This window comes from Elephas maximus, chromosome 15 (assembly GCF_024166365.1).
Source record: "Elephas maximus indicus isolate mEleMax1 chromosome 15, mEleMax1 primary haplotype, whole genome shotgun sequence".
Classification (NCBI taxonomy): Eukaryota; Metazoa; Chordata; class Mammalia; order Proboscidea; family Elephantidae; genus Elephas; species Elephas maximus.
The window spans coordinates 5,965,791-5,982,349 of record NC_064833.1 but is presented as its reverse complement, the minus strand read 5'-3'; the positions used below and the strand labels follow the sequence as shown (position 1 = coordinate 5,982,349).

Sequence of the window (16,559 nt, the reverse complement as noted above, 5' to 3'; positions counted from 1 at the left end):
AAACCATTTGCACCCCCAGGGACCTTAATATGTACCCACTAGCCCACCAGATTCCCTGAAGCAGGGTAGATGGTCAGCTGAATCAGGAGAGAGAACCACACTCAGAAAGCTGAGCTGGTTACAAATGTTACATCAGGCCAAACCTGTAGTCAAAACACTGTGTGAAGAACATATAAACGTCTAGAGCCCTTGGATGAGGTCTGAACACCTCTGTGCTGCCTCTCCAAGAGACACACCACAGCTATGGCAGAACTCTGCAGGGGAGTTCCATGCCATTAAGTAGTCACTAAGCCCCTGGTGTCAATCAGCCTGTGCTGGAGAGTCAAAGCCTCTATGCTCGTGGCAGAGAGGACCGAGGCGAGGAAGCAAATATGTATTCTACTGTGCTTGCTAGGGTGGCGACCACTAAATGATTCTGAAGAGGAAAATCAGTGATGACTGGAGGGCGACCAGGATTTACATCAGCAGAGAAGCAATCCAGGGAAGGTTCATGGAACAACTTGTCCTGATGTCTCTTGGTCTCCTGACAGCAGTAAACATCTAGGACAGGTTTCCTTTGAATGAGGACTCAGTGGTCTCAACTGGTCTATCTCTAATTTCTGGCTTCTTTCTTTCTTTAAACTTTCATTTTCTCCTAACTCCAAGGTGTTATGGATTGAACTGAGTCCTCCAAAAAGATGTGAAGGCCTAACCCCTGCTCCGGTGAATATGACCTTGTTGGGGGAAATAAGGTTTTCCTTTGTAGATGTTATCATTTGAGCTAAGAAATCATACTGGGTCCTCTTCCTAATCCCTTCTGAGAGGTGTCTTATAAAAGAGAAGCGCAGACATGGAAACAGAGTCACAGACAGAGGGGAAGGCAGATGCCATGTGACAGAAGACACAGATGCATCTATAAGCAGCAAGGGAACGCCAAGGATTGCTGGCCGCCACCAGAAACTAGGACAGAGTCATGGAGCACCTCTTCTCTCAAAGGCCCCAGAAGGAATCAACACGGCTGAGACCCTGATTTGGACATCTAGCCTCCAGAGCTGTGAGAAAATAAATGTCTGTCCTTTAAAGTCACCCACTTTGTGGTATTTTGTATGGCAGCCTTAGGCAACTAAGACACAAGGGACAGGCTCCATTTAACAAATTTGAACTTGGTTTTGGGAAATCCAACTTAGCATTCGTACTTTACAAATGAGGGAACTAAGGCTTAGAGAGACTTGTCTGAGATCCTGCTAACCTAGGTTCTCAAGGAGTCCAACATCAAGGCTGTTGTTGTTGGGTGCCATCAAGTTGACTGACTCATAGGGACCCCATGTAACAGAGTAAAACTGCCCTATAGGATTTCCTAGGCTATATTCTTGACAAGAGGATCCCTGGTGGCACAGTGATTAAAGCGCTCAACTGTTAACTGAAAGGTCAGCAGTTTGAACTCACCAGCTGCTCCACAGGAGAAGGTGTGGCAGTCTGCTTCCGTAAAGATATACAGCCTTGTAAACCCCACAGGGCACTTCTTCCCTGTCCTATAGGGTTGCTATGAATCGGAATCGACTTGGCAGAGCAATGGGTTTGGTTTTTGGTTTTGTATTCTACCCACTGACACAGTGGCTGCAACGAAGGGCTCAAGCATAGCAGCGATTGTAAGGATGGCACAGGATTGGGCAGTGTTTCGTTCTGTTGTCCACAGGGTCACTATGAGTTGGAACAGAGTCTACCGCACCTAACGACAACATTGTTTATGGGAGCAGGTCCGCAGGTGTTTTATCCCATGGAGTGCCGGGTGGGTTAAACTGCCCAGTGGGTTCCAACTGCTGGCCTTTTGGTTAGCAGCCGGGCACTTAACCATTGTGCCACCAGGGCTTCTCAGCCTCAAGGCAGAGGAAGCAAATGTGCATGATTAACCGTGAGGATGAAGCCAAGATCAAACTCACGTCTCCCACCCCCAGTCCATTTCCCCTTATGCCGCGCTGCCTGCCCTCGGCCAGGAGTGACTTTGGAGGCTCGGCAACCTGCCAGCTGGACTCTGCACCTCCAGGCCTTGCGACATGCTCTCACGATCTGCAACACTTCACAGCTCTCTGCTGTTTGCTATTTGGAAGCTTTCACAGAATGCCACACGCAGAGCCAGCTGACATTAGCGTGAATCTGAACAAACAAGTTGGCTGAAACCGGTTAGATCAAAATAGCTATATTTAGACTCAGAGTATGGCAAGGCTTAGTGGAGAATGGAGCCTCGAAAGGTCACCTGTATGCATACCCACTGTCTAGGCTATATCATACTCAATGGCCCAGACTATACGCCTACCCACTGACCAGGCTGTGTACATACCCACTGACCAGGCTGTGTGCATACTCCCTGACCAGGTTATATGTATACCCACTGACCAGGCTGTATACGTACCCCTGACCAGGCTCTATGTATACTCAATGACCAGGCTATATGCATACCCACTGACCAGGCTCTATGCATACCCACTGACCAGGCTCTATGCATACCCACTGACCAGGTTCTACGCATACCCACTAACCAGGCTGTGTGCATACACACGGACCAGGTTCTATGTATACCCACTGACCAGGCTGTGTACATACCCACTGACCAGGTTCTATCCACTGACCATGCTATGTGCATACCAATTGTCCCACTGAGTAATCAAAGGCATTCCTAAGGCAACAGGCAAAGGCCCAGACAAAACTTAGGCAGACAAAGCCCATCAAACCATTATTTACAAGAAATGAGATTGAAATCACACTGTTGAATAGTTACGAAAATGGTTAAATAAATCATTCTATATCCTGTAAGTGGAAAGCTATGAAAAAAAAAAAAAAGCTATGAGAGGGTTAAAAAAGGTTTCATTCTAAGTATAATTAATGAAATATCTACAAATTCATAAGAAATATTTTTTAAAATGCATAGTCTGCTGAATGATCTTAGTTTTGTGTATTTTATATATATATATATATATATATATATATATATATATATATATATATATATGGAGCCCTGGTGGTTTAGTGGTTAAGAGCTCGGCTGCTAACCAAAAAGGTCAGCAATCTGAATCCATCAGATGCTCCTTGGAAACCCCATGGGGGCAGTTCTACTCTGTCCTATAGGATCACTGAGTTGGAATTGAGTTGAGAGCAAAAGGTTTGAAATTTTTATACATACATATACAACAAACACAGACAAAGAACAAGAGGGAGTGAGAGAGAGAGAAGAAAAAAAAATAGAGAGAGAAGAGGGGGTACAAAAAGGGAAAACAAATAAAAAGATAATCCACTAAATGCCCTAAATGCTTATGTGACGTCTAGATGGTGAGATCACGGGATTACTTTTCTCTCTCTACCTTTGGTGTCAAATACATTCTCGATGTGTGCATTTTATGATCAAAAGCAATCCACTCCCCAAAGACTGTAACAGAGGAGCAGAGATGTAAAAGGCCAGATGCCCTGGCTGGTTTCTAACAGCACGTAAGGCCTGTGAGATGATCCTAGCCAGGTAGTTGTGGGACAAGGATTCAAAGACAGCCCTTGGCTTTTAGAGAGGCGGAATGGGCTGGCTAGAGAAAATTATCAAGGAGATGCCCACAACTAAACAATGTCCCTAAACAAATTGAGCTTTAAGGATGTCTGATGGGTCCTTCTGAGACTTAGACTGGTGATTCTTGAAGTAGGGTGGACCCTAGAAGATCATGCTGTCTACTCTTTTGTCTTCAAAGACACTTGCTTTAACATCAGAGGGAAGTTAGGGGAGTTTATATCCATAATAGAGCTGTTCCCAGTCACAGAAAGATCAACTCAAATTGTCTTCAACAAGAAAGAAAATGTATTAGCCCAACTGTAGTTCTAGCTAGAGTGTGGATGGATTTCTTGGTCAAGGGATACCATCAGAAGCCCTGATGCTCTGTCTTTCTGCTTTCCTTTCTCCAGCTGCTTCGGTTGCTCCTGCAGCAGACTTTGGGGGTGAGTTCCACCTCAGCATTATCCCATCCTCAGACAGGACTTCTGGGCTTCCACTCACTTGAGCTGCTGATCACTGGCTCATGGCAGGGTCAGGGTGGGAGTGTGGGTGTGGGTTACACTCCTAAGAACTTTCAGTTCTCTACAGCTTGGGTAGAATGCTCCCAGTAGCTTCTAGGTGGTCCTCCAGAGCAAAGCCCCAGGCTCTGGCATCTGAAAGCCCCCTGAAATGGGGTGGTGGGGGCAGGGAGGACACAGAAAAGGGGAGGACTGGGGGAGGGGTACATGCCAGGTGTACACAGGTAGTGTTAAGGATGCTCAGATAAGAGATTATTAACTGTTCCCAGAGATTGCTAAGGGAAGACCCATAGATAACCTGGTCATTGAAGACTGGAAATTCTTCCTGCCAGTCTGGTGGGCCTAGAGGAGTGGAAGGCTGGGGAAGGAAGGGATAGGCATTCAAAGTAGAAGGAACAGCAACAGCAGAGGCTGAGAGGTATGAAGATCATGACAGCACAGGAGATGGAAAGAAGCTTCTGGAAAGAGGGCTGTGGAGGTCAAGCAAGCTTTAAGATGCAGTTATCAGGGCAAAGGATAAACGGACAGTTCTGGGTTTGGTCCCAAGAAGGCTGGGTCCCTGGAGAGCTGGAAAACTGTGATTCCTGGTCTGTACGAGGAGTCAGAGGTAGGCTCCCCTGGTCTTCTGACTTAACTGCCTTGGCTCGGGTAGAAGTCGAGCAGATGGAAAAGCTTCCTTTAACCGCTTTGCTTATTCAGGGAAGTCTATCCTATATCCCTGAGCAGCCCTCCTCCGCCCCAGCCAGGTTCTTAGAGCACCTGGCTGTTATTCTCCATGAAAACAGCCATAGTTAATATTTAGGTGTATGCTAATGGACCCTGAAAAGAAATCAGATTGACTCATTTGAAGAATAAATGTCTCTGCTCCACCTGCTACATGGTGAAACTCTTGAAGGCTTCTACTTAATGGAAATGGAAATCACCTCTCAAAACATTACGAAAACTAATCATGGCAATTTCTCCACGTTTGCACAATTCACTGGGTTCATTATCTTTTCTCCTGCTTTGATGAGCAATGACTAGCAGGTGCCTGTTTTGTGCCTTAATCTTTCACCGCAGCCTCAGTAAGCTTGAACATTTCCATCAAAATCTGATTTAGTTGACCATCCAGCTAAGGAAAAATGAGTTTTGTTATTGTTGCTGTTTAACATCTCCAGGTAGGAAGAGACTGCAAAATCTGTTGCATAGCACCATGTTGGTGGAAGGAGCTAGCCAAGGCTAAGTACCCTGGTGGAACGGTAGTTAAGCATTTGCCTGCTAACCAAAGGTTAGCAGTTCAAATCCACCAGCCACTCCTTGGAAACCCTATGGGTCAGCTCTACCCTGTCCTATAGGGTCACTATGAGTTGGAATCGACTCGACGGCAATTGGTTTTTTTTTTTTTTTTTTGGTAAGTACACTTAAGATTTATTCACGGCCATGGACATATGAATTATTTGTAGCCTCAAGCTCAGGTGAAAAGAGAGAAGAAATGTAAACTAGCTTTTGAAGCAAGCATAATTATGGTTTTCAATTTCTTTTTTTGGTTTTCTCCTACTGGATGCCTTAGCCCTTTCATTTTAATTAGCTAAACCCTGTAGGACTCAGACTATATAAGCCTTTTCCTGGGAAATCTCCCGGGCCGCTCTCCTTCTCAATCACTCTTCTTCCCAGATGGGTGGCCTCCTCTCTTGTGCTCCTGGAGGGACTTTTATCAGAGCTCATCCTTGCATCTACTGTTCTACTTAGAGGACCTTCTCCCACCACACTCGAGCATATCAAACTAGCATTCATCTCTATATTTCTCAGGGCATAGAAGAAGTACAGCCAGAATGTTCATTAGAAGCAAGGAAGGCGACACTTCATCTTGTATACTTTGGACATGTGATCAGGAGGAATTAGTCCCTGGAGAAGGATATCATGCTTGGCAAAGCAGAGGGTCAGCAAAAAAGAGGAAGACCCTCAAAGAGATGGACCGATACAGTGGCTGCAACAATGGGCTCAAACACAGCAAAGATAGTGAGGATGGCAGAGGACGGGGCAGCGTTTCGTTCTGTCGTACACAGGGTGGCTGTGGGTCAGAACTGTCTCAACACCACCTAACAACAACCAACACTATCTAGGTGTCCCTTGGTGGTGCAAACAGCACCTTGGAAGAAAGGGCTGACAATCTACTTCTGAAAAACCAGCCATTGAAAACCCCTGTGGAGCACAGCTCTACTCTGACACACATGGGGTCACCATGAGTAGGAGTCAACTTGACGGCAACTGGTGTGCTTTTTGTTTTTTATGTGTGTGTTTATTTGTTTTTTAATACTTTGGTTTGTAGGAGGCATCTGAAAAGTTTGTTGAATTGAGATAAATGTTGGTTTGGATCAAAAAGTCATACATGTGGCTGACAAGCTTAAAGTTCAGAAAGTTCAGTGTATACATTTCAGAACAGGATAGATACTTGAAATCGTTTTTTTTACATACACATGTATATTCATACTTGTGTACTAACTTGTTCACCTGTGTGTTCTGTAATGCTAAGATCTTTCTAGAACACCCAGGAGAGGAGACTTCCTAAGCATCCTGAGCTCAGAACCTGTCATAATCCCTCATTCCACCAGATGCACAGCTAACTCAAACAAGAGCGAACCATCAGTCTCCAGAGAAATCTTCCTCAGGGTACTTTTTAAAAAAAGAATTGAAAAAAGAAAGCAGTGTTTGCCTGCCTTTATACATGGGGAATCATTACTGCTGGTTTTTTTTTTTTTTAATTCACATACTCTAACCACAAACATCTAGCTTGAAAAATTCAATCAGAAATTGATTTACATCTAGGCAAGCCAACAGCGCTGCCGTCAGGTCGATTCTGACTCCTAGCAACCCCACGAGAGGAAAGAGAACTGCCCCGTACGGTTTCCAAGGCTGTAAACCTTTACGAAAGCAGACTGGCACATCTTTCTCCCCCAGAGCAGCCAGCGGGTTCGAACTGCCGACCTTTTGGTTAACAGCCAAGCACTTTAACCACTGCACCACCAGGGCTCCTTACATCTAGACAAGTAGGATCTAAAACGTCTACATAATTAAGGCATGCTTCCATAGAATGTGGCTGAGAACTGACACATTTAAAAATAGAACAAAAACACATAATTCTGTCCCTTAATTGGTGAGATGGCACCTGGCGTCTGAACAGCCCTGGCTGTGTGTTGTCACGGTGCTTTCGTGTTGTCTGGCTGTGCCAGTCTCCTCAGTATGACACAAAATCTCCTACACGTTCTGGCCTATAGCCCTGGTGTTCCTCTCAGCCCCTTCCTCATCACCAGCCACTCCAGAGCTCTTACCACCCACCCTCTGCCTCAAGCACCTTCCCCACCCTTGTCTGCAGGGCCAGCCTCTCATTCTGCCAGGTTCAGTCCACAGGCCCTTCTCTGCAGCTGAGCCGCCCAGCTCCTGGCATGGCCCCACTGCTGTGTCCATAGTCACCCCACTTCCTTTGGCTGTTGTATTTATCTGAGCCCTTCTCTGTCTCTCCCACAAGACTGCGAGCTTCTCCCAGGCAGGGAGGCAGCCTCTCGTCCACATGTCTCCCAGGGACCAGGGTAGGACAGAATACTGCCAAGTAAACAATGAACCACCGATGTGTTGCTGTGACTCTGGCTTCTGGTGACCTCATGTGTTTCAGAGGAGAACTGTGCTCCATAGAATTTTTAATGGCTGATTTTTTTCAGAAGTAGACCACCAGGCCATTCTTCTGAGGCACCTCGGGAACCACCATCTTTTGGTTAGCAACCGAGGGCGTTAACTATTTGCACCATCCACTCTATGCACAATAACACTTATTCTAGCTAAATTATTATGAGATTACTACGTGCCAGGCACCATCCTGAGCACTTTATTCACTTTATTAGTTTCCTATTGGGGCTGTAACAAATGACCACAGACTTAGTAACTTAAACCAACACATAATTACTATGTTCCAGTTCTGGATGAAGGTCAGCATGCCAAATCTGTCTCACTGGGCTAGAGCCAAGGCATCAACAGGGCTGGTTCCTTCTGGAGGCTCTGAGGGAGAGGCCAGTTCCTTGCTTTTTCACCCATTAGGCACCACCTGCATTCCCTGGCTGGTGGCCCCTTCCTCACTTCACCCCAGCCTCTCGCTTCCATCACTGAATCTCCTATGACTAAGATTCCCCTGCCTCCCTCTCATAAGCGCCCTTGTGATTACACTGAGCCCAACTGGATGTACTAGCTTCCTGGGAGAACGGAAGTTTATTATCTCACAGCTTTGGGTGCTGGGAGTCTGAGATCAGGGTGTCAGCCATATTGACTCCTCCTGAAGCTCTGAGGGAGAAACTGTCACTTCCCTCTCTCCCAGCTTCCAGGCATTCTGTGGCTGGCAGCTGCAGTATCACCTGGCGGCCTTCTTCTGTCTCCCCCTCTGTGTATCTTCTCTTTTTTAAGGAGACAGGTCATATTGGATTAGGACCCACCCTACTCCAGTATGACCTCATGTCTATTGATAACATTTTCAAAGACTCTATTTCCAAACAAGGTCATGTTCACATGCATAGAAGTTAAGATTTCAACCTTATCTTTTTGGAGGATACAATTCAAATCCGTAAAACAGAATAATTCAGGACAATCTTCCCATCTCAAATTCCTTAATTTAAGCACATCTGCAAAATTCCTTTTAGCATGTCAGGTATTACATTCACCAGTTGAAAGGCCCCAGGGATGAGGGCATAGACATCTTTGGAAAGCCATTACTCAGACTATCACCCTTGTATAACTCATTTAATCCTTATAACAAAACTACGAGGTAGGTATTGTCTACCATCACATTTTTAGATAGGGAACCTGAAAAAAACAAAGAGATTAAGTAACTTTACTAGAACCACACAGCTGAGAAGTGGCAAAGTAGGATTTGAATCTGGGAAGCCCAGACCCTGAGGTCCGCACCACCACTGAATATTGACTCTCCAGATGTAGCAGCCATTTTCTATTCTATTTTACAGATGAATAGAACAAACCAAGAAAACAAAAACCGATTGCCTTTGAGTCGACTCCAACTCATAGCAACCCAATAGGACAGAGGAGAACTGCCCCATAGGGTCTCCACGGAACGCCTGGTGGATCTGAACTGCCGACTTTTTGGTTAGCAGCCATAGCTCGCTGCAGCTCTAGACGCTGCGTCACCAGGGCTTCTGGCGGTATAGTGATTAAGAGCTTTGCTGAAATCAAAAGGTCAGCGTTTCGAATCCACCAGCTGCTCCTTGGAAACCCTATGGGGCAGTTGCTATGAGTGAGAATTGACTGGACAGTAACAGGAATACAACAAAAGAGCCTTCACGTCCTATGCCAACAAATCCTCTCAACTAATCAGAGTCAGAGATATCATTAGACCCCAAGTCTTCTCAATCCTTCTGTTTTTGTTTTTATCCCTTGTCAATATATCACACTCCATTGCCAAAAAAAAATTTTTTTTTTCATTTTCTCAGAAACACATGCAGATAGTGGAAAATATGCTGGGGTGACTATCTGCCAATGGCTGCCTTGACGACATCCCATGAAGAAGGGGGCCTATCCCCCTCTCCTGAAGCAGGGCTGGCCTTGAGACTTGCTTTGACCAATGGAATGTGGAGAGCAAGACCCCGTACTTAGCCCTTAAGAGGCCTGAGGTCTTCTACCTTCTCACTCGTGGTGTACTGAGCTGCCTTGTAGGAGCTCAGCTGGGGAGAAAAGAGGGTATCTCCACATCAGCCTGATGCCCACAGCCATCTCTCAGTCAGTCCAGCCACTGCAACCAGCAGATCAGACATGTGAGAGAAGACATCGTGGAATTGCTGTCGTTTCAGCTTTAGCTGAGCTCTCAGACGAAAACAGTTGCATGGATGAGCCCAGCCAAGCCCAGCTAACTCCAAAAACAAGAATAATCGAGAAGGAATAAATCATCATCGTTTAAAACCACTGTCTTAATCATCTAGTGCTGCCATAACAGAAATACTACAAGCGGATGGCTTTAACAAAGAGAAATATATTTTCTCACAGTCTAGTAGGTTTCAAGCCCAAATTCAGGGCGTTGGCTCCAGGGGAAGGCTTTCTCTCTCTTCGACTCTGGAGGAAGGTCCTTGTCCTCAATCTTTTCCCAGTTGAGGAGCTTCATAGCGCAGGGACCCCATGTTCAAAGGACGTGCTCTGCTCTGGGTGCTGCTTTCTTGGCGGTATGAGGTCCCCCAACTCTCTGCTTGCTTCCTTTTTCTTTTATCTCTTGAGAGATAAAAGGTGGTGCAGGCCACACCCCAGGGAAACTGTCTTTACCTTGGGAGGTGACCTCAGTAAGGGTGGCCTTACAATCCCACCCTAATCCTCTTAACATAAAATTACAATCACAAAATGGAACACAACCACACAATACTGAGAATCATGGCCTAACCGAGTTGACACATATTTTTTGGGGGGGACACAATTCAATCCATGATAACCCTTAAGTCTGGCTTGGAGTTATTTGTAATGCAGCAATATCTAACTGAAATTATATACAGTAAAACGTGCAAAAGCCAGAACCTATGTAAAGCGGAAACCTGTCAAGAGAAGGAAAACTCAAATATTTTCCACTAAAACGAGCAATAGAGAAGTGGTGAGACTGCACCCTGTCAAAGGCGGAAAACTAGAAAGACCTGGAAAAACAAGGTAATCCTCTGGAGTTCCAGCTCTCACAGGTTTCACTGTAATTGGAAAATCCACCTTGAAGAAGAAATCACAAATGTTACGTACCCCTCACCCACAGTGGTGGCAGGGAACAATAATTGTAAATTACTGCTGGCCTCCAGGTTAGTACTCTGGCCTAAATACTATGCTAGTGTAAAACTCAAGGGCATACTCACTTCCCTAAAATTACCCTGTGTCAACGAGAACAAAAAATAATAGAGGTATTTTTTTCCTAAAATAGCATACCATTTTTCTTTCCTTTGTCTCCACGTAGCACCATCACAAGCCCGTCACTTCCCTAAGCCACTGGGCTCTGCCAGCTCTTGTGATGGCCATCAGCCCTCTGTCCTCACAGCTGGGGCCTGGCAGCTCCAAGAGAGGCTCGGCCAAAGGGCAGGGACTGAGCCTGTGCTGTCCAGAGTCACATGGAGATGCAGGTACTTTGGCTGGAACCTGGGGACAGCTTGTAGCCAATTGGCTAGGATGCTAGTCCCACCTGATTTCCATTCTCACCTCTGGGCATCTGCCTTGTCCCTGAGAACAGGTAATATCACCACTCGTTAAAATATATATGTAAATATATATATAAGTATGTGCGTGCGTGTGTGTGTGTGTGTATATATATATACACACACACATATAGTTTCTAGGGTCCAGGGTCCCAGTTGATTGACCTAATAACGTGATCAGTGCTGCTTATCTACCTCTTAGTTCACTGTGTAGTGCCTGGGGTCTTAAAAGCTTGCAAGCAGCCATCCAAGGCAGAAGAATTGTTCTCTACTCACCTGGAACAATAGAGGAAGAAGGGGAGTCCGAAATAGAAGAAGACAATGGGACACGTGGCTAATTTCCTCCATGAATACCTACCTCCTTTGCCATGAGGCCAGAAGTACTGGATGGTGCTCAGCTACTATTACTGAACATTTTCATCAAAGATCTTATAGAAGAATCCCGATCAGAAGGGGGAAATGCAGAACAGAATTTAAATTCTCATGGACTCTAGACTTTCTGGAGCATGGACACTGGATGAACTACTGCCCTGAGATAATCTTTAAGCCTTAAACTAAAGATGTCCCCTGAAGTCTTAAAACCAAGCAATAGTTTAGCTTAACTAGTAAAGAATATCTGCCTTCAACATTATGCTTCTTTAAGAACTATCTCTATGTGATCAAAGTGACAACAGGCAACTTGACAGATTAGATAGAAAATTCAGGGGACAGTGAGATTATGTTAATAGCGGAGGAACAACTCAGAAAAGGAAGGTGAGAATGGCTGCACAAATCAAAGAATATAATCAATGTCACTGAATAGTACATGTAGAAAGGGTTGAGCTGGTGTATGTTCTGCCGTGTATATTCTCAAGAGAACAACAAAAATAAATTTAAAAATTATATGTTAAAAAAAAAAAGAGTTTCCATAGAATCAATTCTGACTCACGGCAACCCCATACGTGTCAGAGCAGTGCTGCGCTCCATAGAGTTTTCAGTGGCTGATTTTTTTTTTTTTTAAGTAGAACGCCAGGCCTGTCTTCTGAGGCACCTCTGGGTGGACTCAAACCCCCAACCTTTCAGTTAGCAGCTGGGCAGTTTCACTGTTTATACCACCCAGGTACTCTTCATAAAAAAAAAATAGGTAGGACTTATTGGACATTTACTTTGTGGCAGTCCCTGTCCAGGATATATTAATAATCTCTCAAACATAACCCTGAGGAAGATGGATTTTTATCCTCATTTGCAGGTGCCAAAACGAAGCTCAGCCATGGAGAATATTCTTGGGGCCACACAACTAGTTTGTGGCAATGTTAGGGTTCAAAGCCATCTAAGGGCAAAGTTTTGGATCTTTGTATGGACTCCATGAACCTTCCTCTGGTGGAAACGGGTGTAGCAGGGGCCCAAACCAGGGGGGCAACAAAGGAGGGAACTTCAGGCTGCCTGAATCCCCCTGGACCAACACGGGGCATAGGAGAGTGAGTGGCCACTTCTCAGTCTCAGATCCCTGATTTCTCCCCAAAAGAGAGGGGTGGAGCAGAACAGGAAAAACATCCTGGGGAGAGAGTGGCTTATTTACTACTTAACACTTATTTTGCCCAGAGTCAGGGGAGAAGCAGTGGTCAGCAATCTTTTCCTCCTTCTAGATCTCAGAAGTCAAAGTTAGCCTGTTCGTCCATAAATAACCGTATTTTTATACAAATAATGCGCACCTTCAGCATTTGTTTGCCAGTCGCACGCCCATGTGGTATCTTCTTAAGCATGCTATGCTTTTTTTCTTTCTTTTTTTTTAACAGCAGCATGTGGAAGAGGATTGGCATGGTGGTGCTTGCGAGGGCACCTCATGGAGGGAGGGCACAGCCAGCAAACAAACACAAAAGGTGTGTGTTATTTGCGTAAAACACATTATAAGCCTCCTTTGATGTCCTCTTGCGTGGCCTGAGTCATCGACTCCTGTCCACACCTCTTCCAGGATGGAGCTAAGCAGATCACTGCATCTACACCTCTAACTTATGACTATTAAATGGCTTGTGACCTCACTCGCTGTACTGTAATATCCTTGCAAACATGGTGGTGGTCTAATGGCCCGGACAATTCCAAATGAAGCTCATGAACCATAGCTACTATCACAACTCTTAAGTCTACTGAACTGGATTTCTATAATGCTCTGGGCCACCCTGACTTTCATAACTACAATTATGTATGATTTCCACAGTGTCATCTTTTTATCTTCTTACTTTCTCTCTCTCCCACCCCTATGTCTTTCTCCTTATTCTTAAGGTCTGGCTGATTCACACAGTCCTCCCAAATTTACTACTGTAACCTCTTATGCTCCCACTGATGCAATGAGTTCTAAGTTTCTGACTTCACATTCTGTTACACTAAGTATTGGCTGGACCCCAGAATATCCACTTAATACAGTGTTAAAACCCTGGGTTGTCCTTGGCAATTGTTCTCCCCAAGTTGGGGACAGTCTTGGACCCCACATTCTGTATAGAACTTGCTATGGAACTCCCTACTCACCTAGTCCTCTGGGCACCTATATAACTAGCAGATTCTCTTTGACCACAGGTTACCCATTAACTCCCTTATGGATGTCAGTCTCCGTCCTTTTCCTCCCTGACTTGACTTTAGCCAACCCCCACAGCCAAGTGTATCCCAAGTACCAGCTGCTCCTGGGACAGTGGTTCCCCCTCCAGCAATGTACAGACCTTGCCACGTCCAACAGAGGGTCTCTATTTCCAAAACACATTCATCTAGCACTCAAAAACAATTTACTGAGTGCCCCTGCATGCCAGGTACTCCGCTACACCCTGGAGTAGTGATGACTAGAGGTTACCAGCGGGGGACCAGCACCCACTGCCACCCTTCTGCTCACCTGTCTGCCCAACGATGGAGGCACTCACTCTGTGGGGGATCCTTGAGGACACCTTCAAGGTCACACAGATCTGGTAATACCTGAGAAAAGAACACAGAAAAGGCCACTGAAGATCAGGCTTTTTACTGTTGGCTTCTTCTACAAATGCCAGGATTTAATCCTGAAGGCCATAGTGAGTCATGGAAGTTTCTAGATAGCACACATGATCGTCTGGAATCAAAGACAGATTGACACTGACAGCAAAGTGAGAGAGGAAGGGAATGGGGCAAAGCTGGAGGCAGGAAGTGGAGTTCACTGGAGAGCTAGTGTGAGCTGGAGTGAGGCTGGTGGAGAGGGGAATAGAGAAAAGGAAGAGATGGGTCATGAGACACAGGGACATGAACAGGCACTTTAAGAAATGTGCATATTTTCTTTACTTAGTCAGAAGAGTCTACTGTTGCAGGCATAGAAACCAAAACCAAAACAAAAAAACCCAAACCTGTTGCTGTTGAGTCAGTGTTGACTCACGGAGGCCCCATGTGTTATGGAGTAGAACCGAGCTCCATAGGGCTTCCTTGGCTATAACCTCAGTGGAAGCAGGTCATCAGGCCTTCCTTCCATGGCACTTCTGGGTGGATTTGAACCACCGATCTTTAGGTAGCAGACAAGTGCAAACCATTTGTGCCACCCAGGGACCCAGTTACAGGCGTGTAGGTGCTTTAAACACATGGTGGAAAGCCCACATATAAATTGAGCTGCCATCATGTTGCAACACAAACACCGTCAGAAACACTGCGGCTGAGTCACTACTGCCAAGGGGAAGGCGGAAGACTTCTCCCGGTGCACTTCTGAGCTCTCATTTTCAATGCTCACGCCCATTCCCAAATTCCGTTATTTCAGGATATCGCGCAGGCTGCCAGCTGAACCCTCCAGATCTACCCTCTTTCCCACAGGTGCCGAAAGTATCTGTGTTTTCCAAAGAATAGCCCTTTTGACTGCAAGACCTGGGCATGTTTCTGGTATCCCCATTGTCCTCCCTTCCCCTGGTTTAAAGCTCACTGTGAATCAGAACGGGAATAACACAAAGTACATTGGAGGTGAAATCGCATGGCTACATCGTCTCCAGGGCTCCTTGGGCTCACGGCTGGGGACGGCCCAGCTGCTGACTCAGCCTCACTGTGCACACTCGGTGGGGTCTTCGGCAGGCGGCGGCGTGCTTCTGTGTCTATATGGTGATCAGAAGAGGGTAGAGGAAAGGCCTCTAGACCCGAAGCTGTAGCCCAAGTGGTACCACTTGCTAGCTGAGTGACTTTGAGCACGCGGCATACCTTCTCTGAACTTGTTTCTGCCTCTTAAAATGCAGATTTTAAGAGGGATCTGTTCTGACTTCCAGGAAGTGTTGCCTCTGTATTGCTAGAACTCCTCCTTCCTGCACCCTTCCCAGGGGAAGACAGAAATTTTGAGTTCTCAATGAAAACTCTTTAAAATCTAAAATATTGGCTCCTAAATCAAATCAATGGCAATAAGAACAGCAACAACACCGACAGCAAAAACAATCGGTAGCCGCAGCCATTGCCAGAACAGTAACGGTAAAGCTCTACGTCGACAAAATAAAACGCGTTTGCAGGCTGAATCCTCATGGGCCAATAATTGGTAAAACCTGATTTATACAAATACAAAATATTGTGTTTCTTACTATCTTCAGGCAAGAGCAATCACTGTTTGGCTAGGTTAAATGTAAGTACAATAAAGACTTGTATATTTGAATAATTTCATCATCAAAGTGAGGGGGTACAAGTTCCCCACCCCTTCAGCTGCAATAATCGAATGGCTGGTTTGAACAGAAGATGGGTCAGTGATTGCCAGGGACTACCCTTACCTTCCTGCCAGATAGTGGTTGGAGCACTTGGACTTATTAAACATCTTTGTGCCAGGACCTTTTGTAGGAACTTCCACATGTGTCATCTTGTTTGATTCCCCATAAATCCTCCGTGAAAGAAAGCATCAGGGAAGAAATTGGGTCACAGAAGAGATCTGATTACTTATCCAAGGCCACAGGCCTAGGCAAGGTTGCTGGGATAATAACTTCAGAGACGACTGTATGTTTCATTGTCTGGCAACCCCCTGTAGGAGTCACATTCTGTTGCTATGTTTCACTGTTGTCATTGTCATTAGTTGCCTTGGAGTTAGCTGCAGCTCATGGAGACATCGTGTATAACAGAACACAACCGTCCTCAGTCCTGTGCCATCTTCAGGATCATTGGCATGTTTGAGACCATTGTTGTGGCTATCGTGTAGTGCCTTCCAACCTAGAGGTTCATCTTCCAGCCCTATACTGAGCAATATTCTGTTGTGATCCATGAGGCTTTCAAAGGCTAATTTGGAAAAGTAGATTTCCAGGGCTTTCTTCCTAGTCTTTGTTAGTCTGGGAGCTCCACAGAAACCTTTCCATCATAGGTGACCTTGTTGGTATTTGAAATACCAGTGGCATAGCTTCCAGGATCATAGCAACA

The 16,559-nt window shown here is 45.5% G+C and overlaps 1 protein-coding gene across 1 annotated transcript in view; it reads right to left on the bottom strand.

The window, feature by feature from the left end:
* FAM135B (family with sequence similarity 135 member B) overlaps positions 1-16,559 on the bottom strand; it is a 289,944-nt gene that overhangs the window by 118,261 nt on the left and 155,124 nt on the right. The window contains exon 3 of the mRNA XM_049853854.1: positions 14,068-14,147. Within this exon, the coding sequence (XP_049709811.1) occupies positions 14,068-14,147 (80 nt within the window). The remainder of the gene's footprint in view (positions 1-14,067; positions 14,148-16,559) is intronic.